At 44.8% G+C, this 21546-nt stretch overlaps 2 protein-coding genes across 2 annotated transcripts; both read left to right on the top strand.

Annotated features, from left to right (window-relative positions):
- Nucleotides 1–9467: 9467 nt before the first annotated feature.
- On the top strand, nucleotides 9468–11581 carry LOC118944670 (low choriolytic enzyme-like). Its single transcript, XM_036964912.2, has one exon. It carries the CDS (start codon nucleotides 10657–10659, stop codon nucleotides 11437–11439), a length of 783 nt encoding a protein of 260 aa, XP_036820807.2. The 5' UTR covers nucleotides 9468–10656; the 3' UTR covers nucleotides 11440–11581.
- A 6652-nt stretch (nucleotides 11582–18233) lies between these two features.
- Nucleotides 18234–19163, top strand: rblce (hatching enzyme). The gene is given in 1 exon segment (NM_001172407.1): nucleotides 18234–19163. A coding segment is annotated over 1 exon segment (783 nt). The 5' UTR covers nucleotides 18234–18238; the 3' UTR covers nucleotides 19022–19163.
- Nucleotides 19164–21546: the final 2383 nt, after the last annotated feature.

Below are 21546 nucleotides of genomic sequence, written 5' to 3'. Positions count from 1 at the left end.
GATAGAAGCTGTTTTTCAGTCTCTCTGTCCCAGCTTTGATGTACCTGTACTGACCTCACCTTCTGGATGATAGCGGGGTGAACAAGCCGTGGCTCGGGTGGTTGATGTCGTTGATTATCTTTCTGTAACATTGGGTGGTGTAGATGTCCTGGAGTGCAGGTAGTTTGCCCCCGGTGATGCGTTGGGCAGACCGCACCAACCTCTGGAGAGCCCTGTGGTTGCGTGCGGTGCAGTTGCCGTGCCAGGCGGTGATACAGCCCGACAGGATGCTCTCATTTGTGCTCCTGTAACAGTTTGTGAGGGTTTTAGGGGCCAAGCCACATTTCTTCAGCCTCCTGAGGTTAAAGAGGTGCTGTTGTGCCTTCTTCACCACACTGTCTGTGTGGGTGGACAATTTCAGATCGTCAGTGACGTGTACGCCAAGGATCTTGACGCTTTCCACCATCTCTACTGCGGTCCCGTCGATGTGGATAGGGATGTGCTCCCTCTGCTGTTTACTTAAGTCCACGATCACCTAGTTTAAATGGAGATGAGTAGGATGGGGTGAGGTTGGAGGAGGGACTACAATGAAGGATTTGTATCTGAATAGTCTGGTGAGGAGAGAGTGGAGTGAATGAGTGAATGAAAAAACGAGACTGGAGGAGAGAAAGGGGGGAGCAGGTGGGATAATGACATTGTGGAGACAGTACCTGGAGGTTTTTCTGTTGTAGTGTTGTTTAGCCAGCCAGTCAGTCAGAAGCCATCCTGCCAGCCAGTCAGTCAGAAGCCATCCTGCCAGCCAGGGCCCTGCAGGTCATTAGCAGTAGAGCTGCATTCAGACATCAGGAGCTCCAGTGGCACCCAAGGCCTGCTCCATCAGCCCTGGATAATGAACGTCAGGCTGGGGCTGGAATGGGACTTTAATCACAGGAGCCCATTTTTATACGTACCCTTCAGTAGTCCAAGAAAGAAAATAAAAACACAGTTTTCTTATTGACACAAATTGGCTGAAAGTCATTTATGGGGGCGTAAATAGACGAGTTAGCCTTTTACGAATCATAACACTTCATGTCCTTGTAGAGTAAAGCATAATGGTCTATGCTTTCCGGGCTCCCGAGTGGCACAGCGGTCTAAGACACTGCATCTCAGTGCTAATGGCATCACTACAGACAGCCTGGTTTGAATCCAGGCTGTATCACAACCGGCCGTGATTGGGAGTCCCAAAGGGTGGCGCACAATTGGACCAGCGTCGTCTGTGTTTGGCTGGTGCAAGCCGTCATTGTAAATAAGAATTTGTTCTTAAATTGACTTGCCTAGTTAAATAAAGGTTATGTTTTTTTTAAATGCAAAAAAATCCTTGGGACATCCCTAACCCATTGGTTGAAATGTTAAGGTTAGGGTTATGTTTACGGCCAGGGTAAAGGTAGGGGCTACCCCTTTCCTGCAGTCAAATGACCTAGTGGCCTTGTGTGGAATGTTATTAATATTTTTCATAATTAATTTTAAAAAAAAAATTTACTAGCAGAAAATCCAGTATTTCTATGTCAAACAGTTTTGTTGTATTTCAGTCTTTTGTGATGTATATACATTTTAATATGAGATGCAAACAATTATTTAATTTAATTTTTTTAAGCCCATAACCATGTGTGTGAGGTGTATACTTTAGTTTCATAGTAGATTTGTTTAAGGCTACCATGAATCACTCTGTGGGACCCTTATTTAGCCCAGTGCAGTAAAAGGTTACGGTTAGTGTAGGGATTTCTCAAGGACCCCAGATAGCCCTGACTAATAATGGTCTCCTTTGCCATTTCCCTTTGCCTGTGGAGGTGGTGTTTGTAGTACTTTGTTTCTCTCCACAGTGTTAAGAGGGCAGACCTTGTCCCTCTGGTGTTTCCTCACTGGTTACACACTGACCTACTCAACAGACAAGGGCCATCGCTGACCCTGACACATCTTTTTTACAATGAGCATTCTTTTTTCTAGTGGATGAGTGTTAAAGAACTTTAGATTTGAGTGGTTCAGTGTGGAGCAGAAGTGAATACGTTATCATGGACTACATGCTGGCACACTCCATGCCAGATGGCAGTGGCAGCGGTCTCACCTGGCTAAACAGGTTTACTGAGTCTGATTGTGTTTGCTTGGGATAAAGCCGCCCTGAGACACAGCTGTCCGGAAACAAAAAGGTGTGTTTGATCTGCAGTGTGGGCGTTAGAGGGCCGGGCGGGATTTGTCATAATCTGTCCACACCGACACAGTACACACACAGCTGTTGGTTTGATTATCTCAATATTTTGATCACGGGGGGTGTAGTCTGTCTGATGTCTGAATATTTTACGGCATGTTAGTTTACCAGATGTGTCAGTGATTTCAGTGTTTCCCCGATATGAGCAGGTATGTGTGTGTTGTGATTTCAGAGAAGAATCTAATGTGTGGTCATATGGGCATCCAGCTGGCGATATACTGTAGAGCCATGTTTTTTTCATCCACAATAAAGTGTGGGTCACGGCCAAGCGGTCTAAAGTGCCTGGTTATCTGCAGTGCAGTCAGAGTTGTGCTGTCTTCACCAGAATGAGTGGGTACTGCAATCGTTTAATTACTTGGGGTTTTCAATTTGTCTGGTTGATTCTTCATTGGCCTGCTATGTGTGGCAGGGGGCTCTGGGTAGCCAGTCTTCCAAGCTGGAAGTGGACACAAGAGATGACGTGGCAATATCTGCCGAGTGCAGTCTGTCTTGTATTCCAGGAAGTTTGTTGTTGAGGGTATAGGCTGAACACACTGGTGTTCTCCTGTCACTCTGTGATACCAGACACCTGGACTTGTATCAGACATGCAGCCCAACAAGAGCAGAGCACAGAGGATGTTACTGAATGAAACACACACACCAAGAGAGAGTGAAACAACAATTGTTCTCCATGCTACACTGTGACTCACTGTGGAATAACTATGTAAAGTCAATATAAAGGCCTGAGCTAAGTTATTGTGGATCACAGCAGTCACATCCACAATGTGTTACATGCTATCTGCCAAAGACTTAAGCTAGTATCTGTAGGCTTCCTGAATTCAACAAGGAGCTAAACCTGCTCCAAAAAGTTGACTAGGTAAAAGTTTTCTGAACAATTGCCCTGGAAGTTTTCTGACAGATTCCTCAGTGACCGAGTGTGCCTCAGTGTGCCTCAGTGTGTACAGAACTGCTTAGAAAAGCATCCATTTTCATTGCTCATTAGTTAGCTAATTACATGTCCAACTGCCTTCCCTTCAGGGGATGCTTTCTGACCTACAGGTCAAGTCTCCCAGCTGGTGTTTCATAATAAACTATCAATCCTCTGCCTCAGCAATTCAGATAGATATGGCAAAATCTGATTTTAGCACCCTTTTTCAGGAATATCATTGTACCATTAGTGGATTTATTTAGCATATTTCGAACGTTAAAGGACCAATATTTATTCAAGCCCATATTAGGTTCTAAAACTTGATTCTCCATTTTGCAAAGATATGACAGAAGAATACTGACAGCTCAGGATTAATCAAATGCTTAATATTGGTTTAAAGAGGCAATCAAGAGTCTCCATCCCCTACGGAGATACCCACAGGGGCATACTAGAATAACACATTTAACACAGATCTAGACTTCTTCAGTGACTTTAGATTTAACCTGAGGACTGGATGTTCTACTCTCACTGCTTCCACTGAGTTGGGTCAGGCAGGGTAGAAGATCTGTGGACTGTGTCACAGCACATTAGCTGATGGAATTAGCAGGCGATCATCAGCACATTGATGAAATGGTGGTGCCCCTTGTTTATGTAACAGCTTTCTTCCGCTGAAGGAGAGGAGGACCAAAATGCAGCGTGGTTAGAGTTCAACATGTTTAATCAAGACCACACACTAGAAAACAACAAATGTGAAAACCGAAACAGTCCTATCTGGTACAAAGACAGAAGACAACCACCCACAAAATACCCAAAGAACATGGCTGCCTAAATATGGTTCCCAATCAGAGAAAACGATAAACACCTGCCTCTAATTGAGAACCAATCTAGGCAACCATAGACTTACATAAACACCTAGACTAGATCACCCCATGAACATACAAACCCCCTAGACCAGGCAAAACACATAAATCACCCATGTCACACCCTGACCTATCCAAAATAATAAAGAAAACAAAGATAACTAAGGCCAGGGCGTGACAGCTTAGTGATGTAGCAGACTCTGGGGCCTTTCAGAACAGGTGTGTATATATACTGAGACACTTAGATTTCAGGTGAACTTTATTAAGTAATTATGTGACTTCTGAAGGTAATTGGTTGCACCAGATCGTATACATTAAGTTGACTGTGCCTTTAAACAGCTTGGGAAATTCCAGAAAATGAGTCAATTGGAGTCAATGGAGGTGTACCTGTGGATGTATTTCAAGGCCTACCTTCAAACTCAGCCAAGACCTCAGAAAAAAAATTGTAGACCTCCACAAGTCTGGTTCATCCTTGGGAACAATTTCCAAACTCCTGAAGGTACCACGTTCATCTGTACAAACAATAGTACGCAAGAATAAACACTGTGGGACCACGCAGCCGTCATACAGCTCAGGAAGGAGACATGTTCTATCTCCTAGAGATTAACGTACTTTGGTGCGAAAATCAATCCCAGAACAACAGCAAATTACCTTGTGAAGATGCTGGAGGAAACAGGTAGAAAAGTATATCTATATCCACAGTAAAACGTGTCCTATATCGACATAACCTGAAATGCCGCTCAGCAAGGAAGAAGCATCTGCTCCAAAACCTCCATCAAAAAAAGCCAGACTAAAAAAAAAAAACAGCCAGGTTTGCAACTGCACATGGGGATAAATATCGTACTTTTTGGAGAAATGTCCTGTGGCCAACATTATGTTGAGAGGAAAAAGGGGGAGGCTTGCAAGCCGAAGATCACCATCGCGACCGTGAAGCACAGGGGTGTCAGCTTCATGTTGTGTAGGTGCTTTGCTGCAGGAGAGACTGGTGCACTTCACAAAATAGATGGCATCATGAGGGAGGAAAATTATGTGAATATATTGAAGCAACATCTCAAGACATCAGTCAGGAATTTAAAGCTTGGTCGCAAATGGGTCTTCCAAATGGACAATGACCCATTGCATACTTCCAAAGTTGTGGCAAAATGGCCTAAGGACAACAAAGTCAAGGTATTGGAGTGGCCATCATAATGCCCTGACCAGGATTTGTGGGCAGAAGTGAAAAAGGGTGTGCGAGCAAGGAGGCCTAAAACCCTGGCTCAGTTACTCCAGCTCTGTCAGGAGTAATGGGCCAAAATTCGCTCAGCTTATTATGGGAAGCTTGAGGAAGGCTACCCGAAATGTTTGACCCAAGTTGAGCAATTATAAGGCAATGCTACCAAATACTAATTGAGTGTATGTAAATGTCTGACCCACTGGAAATGTGATGAAAGTAATAAAAGCTGAAATAAATCATTCTCTCTACTATTATTTTGACATTACACATGCTTAAAATAAAATGGTGATCCTAACTGACCTAAGGCAGGGAAATTTTCATCAAAAAGCAGTTACCTTGCCAGCTACATCAGTGAAATAAAAAGTAGCCAGTTTCTGCTATGATTGCTTTTACAACTTGGAGAAAAAACACAACACACACAGACAACAGCTGCCTCTGTTCACATGGTCCTAATTCCAGCCGGGTAATACCACCAAACAGCCTTCCTGACCTACCACCAAACAGCCTTCCTGAACTACCACCAAACAGCCTTCCTGACCTACTACCAAACAGCCTTCCTGACCTACCACCAAACAGCCTTCCTGACCTACCACCAAACAGCCTTCCTGACCTACTACCAAACAGCCTTCCTGACCTACCACCAAACAGCCTTCCTGACCTACCACCAAACAGCCTTCCTGACCTACCACCAAACAGCCTTCCTGACCTACCACCAAACAGCCTTCCTGACCTACCACCAAACAGCCTACCTGACCTACCACCAAACAGCCTTCCTGACCTACCACCAAACAGCCTACCTGACCTACCACCAAACAGCCTACCTGACCTACCACCAAACAGCCTTCCTGACCTACCACCAAACAGCCTTCCTGACCTACCACCAAACAGCCTACCTGACCTTCCACCAAACAGCCTACCTGACCTACCACCAAACAGCCTTCCTGACCTACCACCAAACAGCCTTCCTGACCTACCACCAAACAGCCTTCCTGACCTACCACCAAACAGCCTTCCTGACCTACCACCAAACAGTCTTCCTGACCTACCACCAAACAGCCTACCTGACCTACCACCAAACAGCCTACCTGACCTAACACCAAACAGCCTTCCTGACCTACCACCAAACAGCCTTCCTGACCTACCACCAAACAGCCTACCTGACCTACCACCAAACAGCCTACCTGACCTACCACCAAACAGCCTACCTGACCTACCACCAAACAGCCTTCCTGACCTACCACCAAACAGCCTTCCTGACCTACCACCAAACAGCCTACCTGACCTACCACCAAACAGCCTTCCTGACCTACCACCAAACAGCCTTCCTGACCTACCACCAAACAGCCTTCCTGACCTACCAACAAACAGCCTACCTGACCTGCCACCAAACAGCCTACCTGACCTGCCACCAAACAGCCTACCTGACCTACCACCAAACAGCCTACCTGCCTACCACCAAACAGCCTTCCTGACCTACCACCAAACAGCCTACCTGACCTTCCACCAAACAGCCTACCTGACCTTCCACCAAACAGCCTACCTGACCTACCACCAAACAGCCTACCTGACCTACCACCAAACAGCCTTCCTGACCTACCACCAAACAGCCTTCCTGACCTACCACCAAACAGCCTACCTGACCTACCACCAAACAGCCTACCTGACCTACCACCAAACAGCCTACCTGACCTACCACCAAACAGCCTACCTGACCTACCACCAAACAGCCTACCTGACCTTCCACCAAACAGCCTACCTGACCTACCACCAAACAGCCTACCTGACCTACCACCAAACAGCCTACCTGACCTACCACCAAACATCGATGCTGTCTTTTGTATCACAGCTCAATGCTAAAACTGGGGGTGACATAAATGCAATTTCAGAATGTGGAGGTGTAATGTCCCCACCGTCCCCAGTGAAAGTTGCGCCCCTGTAAAGGATAATGCTTTCATTACGGCTATGTATCCACGGCACAAATCCTTTGAGAACCTAACCTAATGAAATAGCAAGCGCTATAGTACTGTACAAGACATTGTGTGTCTTTCTGCGCTCGGTTGAGAGAAATGTTCAGCTGTTACGTTGTTATTGAATCAAGTGTAACTGCAGGAACTATCAGCTCACCTGCTGGCAGAGGCTGTTATATCAGTTGATTCCCATCAACATGTGAAACATTTGAAAATCATTGTGTAACCCGCGCCATTTTTTTTATTGACATGCCCTCCCATCACCATCTGTGTTAGCTTTCCAGAACAAGATAGTTGTGCTCACACTCCATAGATCCAACTTAAACAAACTTACACAGCTTAGCAACAGATCAATACACTCCTCGATCAATACACAGACAGGCAAACTGTTTTTCTTGGGCCTGTAAACTTGTTCTTGTGGGACAAAGAAAATCCATTGTCTCTATTCTATTTTATAACCACTTAATTACATTTCTTGAAATATCCCCGATGCCTTTTTCCCCTCCTGTTGTCCAGGGGTCACCGCCCGCCTGCTGTCCTCCAGGCCGAGTTGTCTGTGAAGGTTAAATTGTCTTATCACGGAATTGTTACGCTGGTCCTATCTCTGGTCCCATCTGTGATCTAAAGAAACCACTAGAGGGCAGCAGTCTAACTGGTGTATCTCAGTGTAACAGTAAACCATAGTGGTGTAGTATGCTGTAATGGTGGGGAGTGTTTGGAATGCCCTACATGATGTTACCAGTATGTATGCATTGCTACAGAGACATAACTACTATCCCCTGAGACAGAATCCACCTCCATTGACTTGGTTCTACGTTCTAACTCAACACAAATAATAAGGTGCAACTGACATAATGATGGAAAGTTTTTCATCAACAAGAGGACAAGGTACAGGCATGGCAACACATCCACTGTGTGTCAGATGATAATCACTCCCATGTCCTTGCACACTGCATTATGATAACGTTTTGCTCATTAGAAGAGCCTAGTGTGTGCTTGGGGCACACATGTACCAGCATGGCCATATGCAGAGCTCCTCCTGTCCTGTTCTTCCCCTGGCTGGTTGACGTGCATGGGTACGTGTGGTGTGAGTGGCAGTGGGCTCTGGTGGTACCAGAAGAGCTCTACCCGACAGCTGGATGCAGGCCGGTCAATCCTCCTGGGTTTACCTGTCAGTCTGCGTTTCCTTCCACTGTCTAAAGCACTGCTGCCAGCTTTTCTGTCCCTCTCCTCTACTCCCCTCCTGTCACTCACCATCCTCTTTCCCCCTTCTCTTTCCCCCTTCTCTTTCTCCCTCCTCTTTCCCCCTTCTCTTTCTAGCTCCTCTTTCCCCCTTATCTTTCTCCCTCCTCTTTCCCCCTTATCTTTCACCCTCCTCTTTCCCCCTTATCTTTCTAGCTCCTCTTTCCCCCTTCTCTTTCTCCCTCCTCTTTCCCCCTTCTCTTTCTAGCTCCTCTTTCCCCCTTATCTTTCTCCCTCCTCTTTCCCCCTTCTCTTTCTCCCTCCTCTTTCCCCCTCCTCTTTCCCCCTACTCTTTCTTCCTCCTTTTCCCCCATTCTCTTTCTCCTCTCCAGCACAGGGCTCTGAGCTCCGATATCCTCCATGTCCTCTCCTCTGCTCCCTGCTTGTCCTTTGTCTCTTTTCCTCATCCCTACACTTTCGTCTCTCCTCTCGATGAAGATGCTCTCCTTCAACCCAGAGCTGGCTGTCACATTTTAGAGTATTTTCAAATCCCTGTACACAGTCAAACCAGTGGCTCTACACAATTTCCTGTCTCTAACTACTCCCCCTTCTCAAACCACTGGACTTGTTCCATGCTACTGTTCATGAATCATGAATAATCAACACATTGGTTAACATAATTTGTGCATAATAAACAAGAAATCATCTGATAGTTCATCTATATTTGATAAGAAGTTCTCCATTGAAAATTACTACTTTATCAGCAAAAATAATTGGCATAAAAAGGGGGTTTGCTTTCATTTCATTTTGTTACCTGACCCCGTGTCACAATAGTCTGTCCACCCTAGTTTGATTCATTACTGTTGTGCAGAAGTGTTATGTGAACATGTGAACCCTCTGCTGTTTCCTGAAGTCCACGATCATCTCCTTTTGTTGACGTTGAGTGTGAGGTTATTTTCCTGACACCACACTCCGAGGGCCCTCACCTCCTCCCTGTAGGCCGTCTTGTCATTGTTGGTAATAAAGCCTACAACTCTAGTGTTGTCTGCAAACTTGATGATTGAGTTAGAGGCATGCATGGCCACACAGTCATGGGTGAACAGGGAGTACAGGAGAGGGCTGAGAACATACCCTTGTGGGGCCCCAGTGTTGAGGATCAGTGGGTTGGAGATGTTGTTTCCTACCCTCACCACCTGTGGGCGTGCCGTCAAAGTCCAGGACCCAGTTGCACAGGGCGGGCCGAGACCCAGTGTACAGCGTACGGTCCTGTCACCTATCAGAAGGATACACTATAGGCACCCAAGTTCAAATAACTGCATGGGAACTATTAAGGATGTTAACATAACAAAATTAATTAGTCACACCATTTCATCAGTAGCCAAGTAATACAACTAGAGAATTCGCCCTCATACTCTCCTGCAATCTTTTTCTATACATGCACTCACACAAGCACACTAGTATTTACACACACAGAGCCTTCTAATCAGGTTGTGTGTTAAGTGACGGGTGGGAAATAGTGTGCTAATATGCTTTAAATCTTACTAAATGCGTAGCATTAGGAAAGTCAATACACAGCTTGCACCATAGCATCACTGAGGATTAAGTTTTTCTGTAGAGAGTTTTTAGATTTTAAAGTGCTTGAGCTACACAAATGACTATTATTCTATACTGCCACCTAATTGGGCTGTAATGGTCGTTTTAACCTCTCTGGGATATGTGGGATGTAGCGTCCCAACTGGCCAACATCTAATTGGGCTCTAATGGTTGTTTTAAAATAACACACCTAAGTGAGATTCATCTCGTTAAGCTTGTCACACCGAATGTAAACCAAACATGTGTTCCAAAGGAATGGACTTGATATAGTTTGTCCCTAACCACTGATCTAGGGTCAGATACTTTCTGATCCCCCTTATGTTTAATATTATGATCGTAGAATGAGGTAATCTGATGCCCTTTATGGTTCATATTATGATCGTAGAATGAGGTAATCTGATCCTGGATATGTGGTTGTAATAGAGACGACTTATACCTCAAGAAATTGAAGTGTAATGTAATTTGACCCACACAGATGAATTGTTGAAACAGTGGGTTAGGTTGTGGAGTACTCCCTCTGGTTGTTTTTCCAAGACAGTGAGCATCATCCCCAACCGTTAATCCTACACAGTCACACCTATGGGACAGCTGTATATAAACTCAGCTCTGACAGAACACTGGCATCAAGCTTTGGTGAATGAGACATTTTAGGATCCTCCACAGGTAAAGCCAAGGACTCATCCATCCAAAGTAACTACATACTCTGACGAAAGATGGCCCACAGACCCACTCTTAACCTGCTGCTGCTGCTGCTGGGCCTATCGCAGGCCAGTGGAAATGAGGTCCATGATGAGCCGGACCATGTGTCCATCACTTCAGCGATCCTGGAGTCCAACAACGGAACCAATGAGCTGCTGCTGGAAGGAGACATTCTGGCTCCTAGAACCAGGAACGCCATGAAGTGCTTTAGCAGCCAGTACAGCTGTCTCTGGAAGAAGTCAACCGACGGCTTGGTGTATGTGCCTTACATCCTCAGCGCTGTATATTCCAGCTTGGAGGTAGAGACTATTGAGACGGCCATGAAGTACTTCCATGGCAAGACCTGCATCCGCTTCATCCCACGTCGGAGACAGACTGCCTACCTGGACATTCAGAGCAGTGGCGGGTGTTTTGGTACCATGGGGACTGTTGGGGACAGGCAGACATTGTCTCTTGCACAGTTTGGCTGTGTTCAACATGGTATCATCCAGCATGAGCTGCTTCACTCCCTGGGCTTCCACCACGAGCACAACAGGAGTGACCGTGACCAGTATATCAGGATCAACTGGCAATACATCTATAACTACGCCGTCGAGAACTTCCAGAAGCAGGACACCAACAACCTGAATACTGCATACGACTACTCCTCTGTCATGCACTATGATAGAACCGCTTACACTAACAACTACGGAAAGGAAACCATCACTCCCATCCCAGACCCATCTGTGGCCATCGGACAGAGACAGGGCATGTCTGACATTGATGTCCTGAGGGTCAACAAGCTCTACCAATGCTAAGAGAAAGAGCGCCGTTGTTGAAAATGTGTGATGCTGGATATGCTGTCATGTGCTGACGTATTTTATTGTCAGAGGATTGTATGTTTGTGTTTATCCTTTTAATCACATTGGTAATAATAAAGCATGATTATGGTAAAAAAAAGTGCATGAGTTTGATATTTATTCATAGGATATTTATCCATCTGATTGGGTACTGCAATTATTAACTGCAGCTCTTGGGGGTTGGTGTTATTAAGTAGAATTGTAACTGCGGAGTGGTCTAACATTCAGTCCTGTAAAACTAGCCATCTTAAAATAATCCTCATATTTTTCTGTCTTTCATGAAGTGGGGGTGTGATGTTCACCTGGAGAGATGGGTTGATGAGGGAGGAGAGGCTCCAATACTTCCATGAACATGGACTGCATTAATATGACAGTACAACATGGGCAATACTTTTGAGACAATATTCTATAAGAGGAACAGGCAAGCAGAAGAAAATGTGATGTGCTGGTAGTCAGTTCCGGTGAGTTCCTGCCCAAGTCGAGCACTAAATATGGGAGACTTTACAGGCATCATGATACTTACAGTCGTGTGGAAAACCAACGCCTACACCGCATGGCCACTGGCCATTAATGACGCTGATCACATTAGTTTAGAGGAAAATAATGTTTCTTGGTCATTTCAAGCAAATCTACTTTGAAAAAAAAATATGCACCTCACACACTTGGTTATGGGCTTAAAAAAAGAAGACACCTGTATCTTGTCAGATATAGAGATGAAATGTATTCAATTTTGAGTTTGCATCCCATATTAAACTTTATATATATCACAGAAGACTGAAATATAACAAAACCGTTTGAAATAGAAATACAGAATTTGGGGTGGGTTTTTAATGAAGTAATGTTTATTAATTATGAAATTATGAAAAATATTACTAATATTCCAGCAATGAGGTCACTAGAGGGCAATTTGGTCATTTGACTAGAGGAAAGGGCTACGGCAAATATGATTTTGCTGAGATGATTACTGAAATATGATATTGCTGAGATGATTACTGAAATATGATATTGCTGAGATGATTACTGAAATATGATATTGGAAAGGAAGGACACATACAGCAGTTTGAAAATCCTATTTCAAAGCCCTGTCCTCTGTGTTATTTGTCCATGCTGGACCAAATGTAAAGTCCTTCTGGTGATGGCCGTCTTATTGCAGTAATCCATTACCTCAGTGTCTAATTAAGTTTCCAGTATCGCAGCATTAAATAAGGCTTCATACAGCAAGCGCAATAATGGAATGGTACATCCGCCGGCATAGAGAGTCAGTCCACGTCTCTGCTCCCAGACAGTGATCTATAGGCGATGATGGGGAATTGATTAGCCAGTGTTTACTCTAACTCTAACCACATACCAGCAAGGGATGGGACACGGAGTGACTAACCTGTCATCAGAGATTCATTTCTGCAGAAGAAGAATCATTTTCCCCCTCTGAAAATGTATCATGCCCTTTCAAGACCAATAGAATTTGAGATTCTGTGTGTCCTTCCCAAGGCTGAATCACTGAAAATACATCTTATGCAGAGGCGAGAAAGCAATCCCTCTTCAGGTTTTACAAAACAAACAAGAAAACATATCCATGGAGCTGATTTTCTTGTTGATCAAAGCTATATTTTTTTACTGATTGTGTTTTGACTTTTGTATAGTTGTGGTCTAATCTTTCTGGAGCAGCTGTATGGCAGGGATTAGGCAATGATGGAAACTGCTATACCGTTGGTGATTGGATGACGGCAAATTCGTTTTGAAATAAACAACACAATCCACCAGGGGATAGGGAATAACCATGGACTGGGGCTACCAGCAGATTATCACTGTCCAACAGAAACAAATATACGTCATGTGATGCCTAAATTGAAAGACTGAATTAAACAGTGGCTACTCTGACACAGCCAAACTAGAGACGCTTTGTTTTTGTTGAAATGATGATGGCTGGCCATTGGCCACCAATATTTAAAAATGTTAGAAGAATGGTTTTATGGCTTTTCTGTGGATTCATGTGACCCCTCACAGTTACCACATGGGTGCCTACAGAAGCCCTAACAGCCTCTGTCAAAGCCCTGAGCTCCCTCCGTGGATGGCTGCCATGTACTATGTTAGCAAGCTCTATGAGCAGCATTCCAATGACTGATCATACTAATAACATCATCGGTGTGCATCATGTGATTTTAACCAATTTTCTACAAACATAGAAACGCTCCATTGTCAATATCTATTGGTCTGACAAATCAAGTCGTTGGGGGAAAGGCAACCTGCATGTATTCCATTCCATTGTGAATGAGGCTTAGTCTCTGTGTTGATGCTGTGACCTTTCAGAGGCACGTCAAGGTGTTCACAGAGGGAGATATGGGTGAAGGTGACGTGATCTGCTGTGGACACAAGGAGCATGCTGAACATGCGGGGCTGTTGGACGAGAATTTATAAGATGCCCTGGTTCTTTTGGGTTGAGACCAAAGGGAAAGCGAGTCTTACTTCCCACCTTTCTCCCCTCCTTGTTTTGGGGTTTTGTTGTAGACCAAGCAAAAATATGCAAATATGAAATGCTAATTCATGTGTATGAAATATGAATGTCACCTTATGCAGAATTTCAAGAGAGCAGTAAGCAAGGCATCTCACTCTCCTATTCATTATTCACTGTACAAATGACTTGAAAAGGAATCTGTCCTTTGTCAACAGGCCTTTGAGAGGAAAATGTATCGTTCATCTTCTAACATCTTCGACAAACTAACCAGATCAAATGATAAACTCTGCCCACAACTTGGGAGACACCTCCACACTGCTCCAACAGTTAACTTTCATCCCCACTCATTGGAGGCTATCCAAGTTCTAAATGGAAATATATTTGCGAACATGGTGAGAGGGGGGTATTCGAGTTAGCGACTGTGCTTCTTCTGATTAATGAGGCAAGCAGTCGTGATTAACGTGCATCTGATTGCACTGTCAGTCTTCTAAATGGACAGAACCTCTCTGCTCACCCCTCCACCATCAGAGTCCAAATGGCCTGCTGTGGAGATATGCCTGTCCATCTCCAGCACTTACTCATCCTAACGACCCCCATAGTCTGCATTAAATCAGCCCTGGCCCAAGAAGAGATGAGACCCCATGGGACAGAGGCCCAGGAAGAGATGAGACACACACGGGATGCAGGCCCAGGAAAAGATGCACACGGGATGAAGGCCAAGGAAGAGATGAGATGCACATAGGATGAAGGCCCAGAAAGAGATGAGATGCACACGGGATGAATGCCCAGGAAGAGATGAGATGCACACGGGACGAAGGCCCAGGAAGAGATGAGATGCACACGGGACGAAGGCCCAGGAAGAGATGAGATGCACACGGGATGAAGGCCAAGGAAGAGATGAGATGCACACAGGATGAAGGCCCAGGAAGAGATGAGATGCACACGGGATGAAGGCCCAGGAAGAGATGAGATGCACACGGGACGAAGGCCCAGGAAGAGATGAGACGCACACGGGACGGAGGCCCAGGAAGAGATGAGATGCACACGGGACGGAGGCCCAGGAGGAGAAGGAGTTAACACATGGAGTAAACAATAAATAAGCCAATAACAAAATAAACAAGTCAATGGTACAGTAGAAAAATAAAGTCTATATACAGTGTGTGCAAAAGGCATGAGGAGGTAGGCAATAAATAGGCCATAGGAGCGAATAATTACAATTTAACAGATTAAAAGTGGAGTTATAAATGAGCAGGTGATGATGTGCAAGTAGAGATACTGGTGTGCAAAAGAGCAGAAAAGTAAATAAAATAAAACAGTATCTGGATGAGGTAGGTAGATTGGGTGGGCTATTTACAGATGGACTATGTACAGCTGCAGCGATCGGTTAGCTGCTCAGATAGTAGATGTTTAAAGTTGGTGAGGGAAATAAAAGTCTCCAACTTCAGCGATTTTTGCATTTCGTTCCAGTCACTGGCAGCAGAGAACTTGAAGGAAAGGTGGCCAAATGAGGTGTTGGCTTTAGGGATGATCAGTGAGATATACCTGCTGGAACGTGTGCTACGGGTGGGTGTTGTTATCATGACCAGTGAACTGAGATAAGGCGGAGCTTTACCTAGCATAGACTTATAGATGACCTGGAGCCAGTGGGTCTGGCGACGAATATGTAGCAAGGGCCAGCTGACTAGAGCATACAGGTCGCAGTGGTGGGTAGTATAAGGTGATTTGGTAACAAAACGGATGGCACTGTGATGAACTGCATCCAGTTTGCTGAGTAGAGTATTGGAAGCTATTTTGTAGATGACATCGCCGAAATCGAGGATCGGTAGGATAGTCAGTTTTACTAGGGTAAGTTTGGCGGCATGAGTGAAGGAGGCTTTGTTGCGAAATAGATAGCCGATTCTAGATTTGATTTTGGATTGTCTGTCCACCCTAGTTTGATTCATTACTGTTGTGCAGAGGTGGTATGTGAACAAATCAAAGCAAATTGTATTGGTCACATTCACATGGTTAGCAGCTGTTAATACGAAATGCTTGCGCTTCTAGTTCCGACCATGCAGTACTATCTAACAAGTAATCTAACAATTTCACAACAACTACAGTACCTTATACACACAAGTGTAAAGGAATGAATAAGAATATGTACATATAAATATATGGATGAGCGATTGCCGAACAGCATAGGCAAGACGCAGTAGATGGTATAGAGTACAGTATGTACATATGAGATGAGTAATGTAGGGTATGTAAACATTATGTAAAGTGGCATTGTTTAAAGTGACTAGTGATACATTTATTACAACCAATTTTTAATTATTAAAGTGGCTAGAGATTTGAGTCAGTATGTTGGCAGCAGCCACTCAATGTTAGTGATGGCTGTTTAACAGTCTGATGGCATTGAGATAGAAGCTGTTTTTCAGTCTCTCTCTCCCAGCTTTGATGCACCTGTACTGACCTCACCTTCTGGATGATAGCGGGGTGAACAGGCAGTGGCTCGAGTGATTGTTGTCCTTGATTATGTTTTTGGCCTTCCTGTGACATCGAGTGGTGTAGGTGTCCTGGAGGGCAGCTAGTTTGCCCCCGGTGATGCGTTGTGCAGACCTCACTACCCTCTGGAAAGCCTTACTGTTGTGGGCGGAGCAGTTGCCGTACCAGCCGGTGATACAGCCCGACAGGATGCTCTCGATTGTGCATCTGTAAAAGTCTGTGAGTGTTTTTGGTGACAAGCCAAATTTCTTCAGCCTCCTGAGGTTGCGCCTATTCTTCACCTTCTTCAGCCCGCTGTCTGTGTGGGTGGACCATTTCAGTTTGTCCGTGATGTATTCTCCGAGGAACTTAAAACTTTCCACCTTCTCCACTATTGTCACGTCAATGTGGATGGGGGGGGGGGGGGCTCCCTCTGCTGTTTCCTGAAGTCCACGATCAACTGCTTTGTTTTGTTGATGTTGAGTGTGAGGTTATTTTCCTGACACCACACTCTGTGTGCCCAAACCTCCTCCCTGTAGGCCGTCTTGTCATTGTTGGTGATCAAGCCTACCACTGTAGGCTGCAAACTTGACCACTGAATTAGAGGTGTGCATGGCCACACAGTCATGGGTGAACAGGGAGTACAGGAGAGGGCTGAGAACGTACCCTTGTGGGGCCCCAGTGTTGAGGATCAGCGGGGTGGAGATGTTGTTTCCTACCCTCACCACCTGGGGGTGTGCTGTCAGAAAGTCCAGGACCCAGTTGCACAAGGCGGGGTCGAGACCCAGGGTACATCGTACCGTCCTGTCACCTATCAGAACGATACACTATAGGAACCCCAAGTTCAAATAACTGCATGGGAATTATTAATGTTAACATAACAAAATTAATCAGTCACACCATTTCATCAGGAGCCAAGTAATACAACTAGAGAATTCGCCCTCATACTCTCCTGCAATCTTTTTCTATACATGCACTCACACAAGCACACTAGTATTTACACACACAGAGCCTTCTAATCAGGTTGTGTGTTAAGTGACGGGTGGGAAATAGTGTGCTAATATGCTTTAAATCTTACTAAATGCGTAGCATTAGGAAAGTCAATACACAGCTTGCACCATAGCATCACTGAGGATTAAGTTTTTCTGTAGAGAGTTTTTAGATTTTAAAGTGCTTGAGCTACACAAATGACTATTATTCTATACTGCCACCTAATTGGGCTGTAATGGTCGTTTTAACCTCTCTGGGATATGTGGGATGTAGCGTCCCAACTGGCCAACATCTAATTGGGCTCTAATGGTTGTTTTAAAACAACACACCTAAGTGAGATTCATCTCGTTAAGCTTGTCACACCCAATGTAAACCAAACATGTGTTCCAAAGGAATGGACTCGATATAGTTTGTCCCTAACCACTGATCTAGGGTCAGATACTTTCTGATCCCCCTTATGTTTAATATTATGATCGTAGAATGAGGTAATCTGATGCCCATTAAGGTTCATATTATGATCGTAGAATGAGGTAATCTGATCCTGGATATGTGGTTGTAATAGAGACGACTTATACCTCAAGAAATTGAAGTGTAATGTAATTTGACCCACACAGATGAATTGTTGAAACAGTGGGTTAGGTTGTGGAGTACTCCCTCTGGTTGTTTTTCCAAGACAGTGAGCATCATCCCCAACCGTTAATCCTACACAGTCACACCTATGGGACAGCTGTATATAAACTCAGCTCTGACAGAACACTGGCATCAAGCTTTGGTGAATGAGACATTTTAGGATCCTCCACAGGTAAAGCCAAGGACTCATCCATCCAAAGTAACTACATACTCTGACGAAAGATGGCCCACAGACCCACTCTTAACCTGCTGCTGCTGCTGCTGGGCCTATCGCAGGCCAGTGGAAATGAGGTCCATGATGAGCCGGACCATGTGTCCATCACTTCAGCGATCCTGGAGTCCAACAACGGAACCAATGAGCTGCTGCTGGAAGGAGACATTCTGGCTCCTAGAACCAGGAACGCCATGAAGTGCTTTAGCAGCCAGTACAGCTGTCTCTGGAAGAAGTCAACCGACGGCTTGGTGTATGTGCCTTACATCCTCAGCGCTGTATATTCCAGCTTGGAGGTAGAGACTATTGAGATGGCCATGAAGTACTTCCATGGCAAGACCTGCATCCGCTTCATCCCACGTAAGACACAGACTGCCTACCTGGACATTCAGAGCAGTGGCGGGTGTTTTGGTACCATGGGGACTGTTGGGGACAGGCAGACATTGTCTCTTGCACAGTTTGGCTGTGTTCAACATGGTATCATCCAGCATGAGCTGCTTCACTCCCTGGGCTTCCACCACGAGCACAACAGGAGTGACCGTGACCAGTATATCAGGATCAACTGGCAATACATCTATAACTACGCCGTCGAGAACTTCCAGAAGCAGGACACCAACAACCTGAATACTGCATACGACTACTCCTCTGTCATGCACTATGATAGAACCGCTTACACTAACAACTACGGAAAGGAAACCATCACTCCCATCCCAGACCCATCTGTGGCCATCGGACAGAGACAGGGCATGTCTGACATTGATGTCCTGAGGGTCAACAAGCTCTACCAATGCTAAGAGAAAGAGCGCCGTTGTTGAAAATGTGTGATGCTGGATATGCTGTCATGTGCTGACGTATTTTATTGTCAGAGGATTGTATGTTTGTGTTTATCCTTTTAATCACATTGGTAATAATAAAGCATGATTATGGTAAAAAAAAGTGCATGAGTTTGATATTTATTCATAGGATATTTATCCATCTGATTGGGTACTGCAATTATTAACTGCAGCTCTTGGGGGTTGGTGTTATTAAGTAGAATTGTAACTGCGGAGTGGTCTAACATTCAGTCCTGTAAAACTAGCCATCTTAAAATAATCCTCATATTTTTCTGTCTTTCATGAAGTGGGGGTGTGATGTTCACCTGGAGAGATGGGTTGATGAGGGAGGAGAGGCTCCAATACTTCCATGAACATGGACTGCATTAATATGACAGTACAACATGGGCAATACTTTTGAGACAATATTCTATAAGAGGAACAGGCAAGCAGAAGAAAATGTGATGTGCTGGTAGTCAGTTCCGGTGAGTTCCTGCCCAAGTCGAGCACTAAATATGGGAGACTTTACAGGCATCATGATACTTACAGTCGTGTGGAAAACCAACGCCTACACCGCATGGCCACTGGCCATTAATGACGCTGATCACATTAGTTTAGAGGAAAATAATGTTTCTTGGTCATTTCAAGCAAATCTACTTTGAAAAAAAATATGCACCTCACACACTTGGTTATGGGCTTAAAAAAAGAAGACACCTGTATCGTGTCAGATATAGAGATGAAATGTATTCAATTTTGAGTTTGCATCCCATATTAAACTTTATATACATCACAGAAGACTGAAATATAACAAAACTGTTTGAAATAGAAATACAGAATTTGGGGTGGGTTTTTACAGGCCTTTGAGAGGAAAATGTATCGTTCATCTTCTAACATCTTCGACAAACTAACCAGATCAAATGATAAACTCTGCCCACAACTTGGGAGACACCTCCACACTGCTCCAACAGTTAACTTTCATCCCCACTCATTGGAGGCTATCCAAGTTCTAAATGGAAATATATTTGCGAACATGGTGAGAGGGGGGTATTCGAGTTAGCGACTGTGCTTCTTCTGATTAATGAGGCAACCAGTCGTGATTAACGTGCCTCTAATTGCTCTGTCAGTCTTCCAAATGGACAGAACCTCTCTGCTCACCCCTCCACCATCAGAGTCCAAATGGCCTGCTGTGGAGATATGCCTGTCCATCTCCAGCACTTACTCATCCTAACGACCCCCATAGTCTGCATTAAATCAGCCCTGGCCCAAGAAGAGATGAGACCCCATGGGACAGAGGCCCAGGAAGAGATGAGACGCACACGGGAGGAGATGAGATGCCCACGGGACGGAGGCCTAGGACAAAATGGACGCCCACGGGACAAAGGGCCAGGAGGAGATTAGAGGCCCACGGAATGGAGGCTTACTTGGGCGGGCCTGCAAATCACCTGGCCTGGCCCACTCACACATCTCTCCATCTGCCTGAGCACTACTACGCAGTGGGCAGGAAGAGGGGAGTGGCCACAAGAGACCAAGTAGGGGAAGGTTGGAGATTTAGAGGTGGAGCTAGTCTGCATACTGATGTTTGAGACCTACCTTGTTGTACTTTGTAGTACCTTAGAGAGATTTGTAGAAGACAAAATCATGACTTACCTGTTTGGTTGAGTGTTTATCCTACTTTATTATGCATAACCTTTTGCGAACCTACAATACTATACCATCATGACAGGAACAATCAGTATCTTCCGTAAATCAAAGAGGTTGCAGCTACATTTGCTCAGTACATTCACAGATAAATAGTCATGTGATGATATGCTACAGAGTTTACTGCACAGTAAATGGGGAACCTAATTGATGCCTCAGCAAAGATGGTCTAATACGGATGTCTTACAGGTGTCTTGACGTTGGCCTCTTTGGGTATAACAAGCCCCATCCTCCTCTCCCTGCCTCCCCTTTGCCTCCATCAACTAGGTTACTTCTGGTCAGAGAGGTCGTAAATTCCTGAGAGACCATGCCACATGGCCACACAGTATAGAGAGAGTAGATTTTAATGGAGAACAAAGGAAATCCTTCCACCTCACAGAACTTGAGGTACCAACAAATTTCATGTTCCGGAGAAAGTATAAAAGATCAGTGAAGAATCCAGCTACGAACTGGTCCGTTTGTCACAACTTGGGGAAGCTTATGGGAGACGGTGTGGCCAGATTACCATAACGCTGTTTATATAATAGCCTCAGATATGAGGTTTACATCTAATTGTTGTATAAGATGAATGAGTGAGGATGATACTGTTTGTATAATTGTGTAATATGATTTTGGACTGTTTAATGAAGAAAAATACAATTCCCTTTTGATTTGAACTAAATCAGAGGACCGCCTCTGAGCCCAGTTAGGGTCAGACATCCTGGGACAGCCCTTTTTTGGCCCTACCGAATATATACCCCCACTTGGGTTTTCGATCAGCAGACCGAGCTTACCTCAATTACGAGATGGCTAAAGGTTGCAGACCATGT

Source organism: Oncorhynchus mykiss, chromosome 27 (assembly GCF_057628025.1).
Source record: "Oncorhynchus mykiss isolate SJ-2025 chromosome 27, ASM5762802v1, whole genome shotgun sequence".
Classification (NCBI taxonomy): domain Eukaryota; kingdom Metazoa; phylum Chordata; class Actinopteri; order Salmoniformes; family Salmonidae; genus Oncorhynchus; species Oncorhynchus mykiss.
The sequence above is the reverse complement of the archived record's forward strand: the minus strand, read 5'-3'. Positions and strand labels throughout refer to the sequence as shown.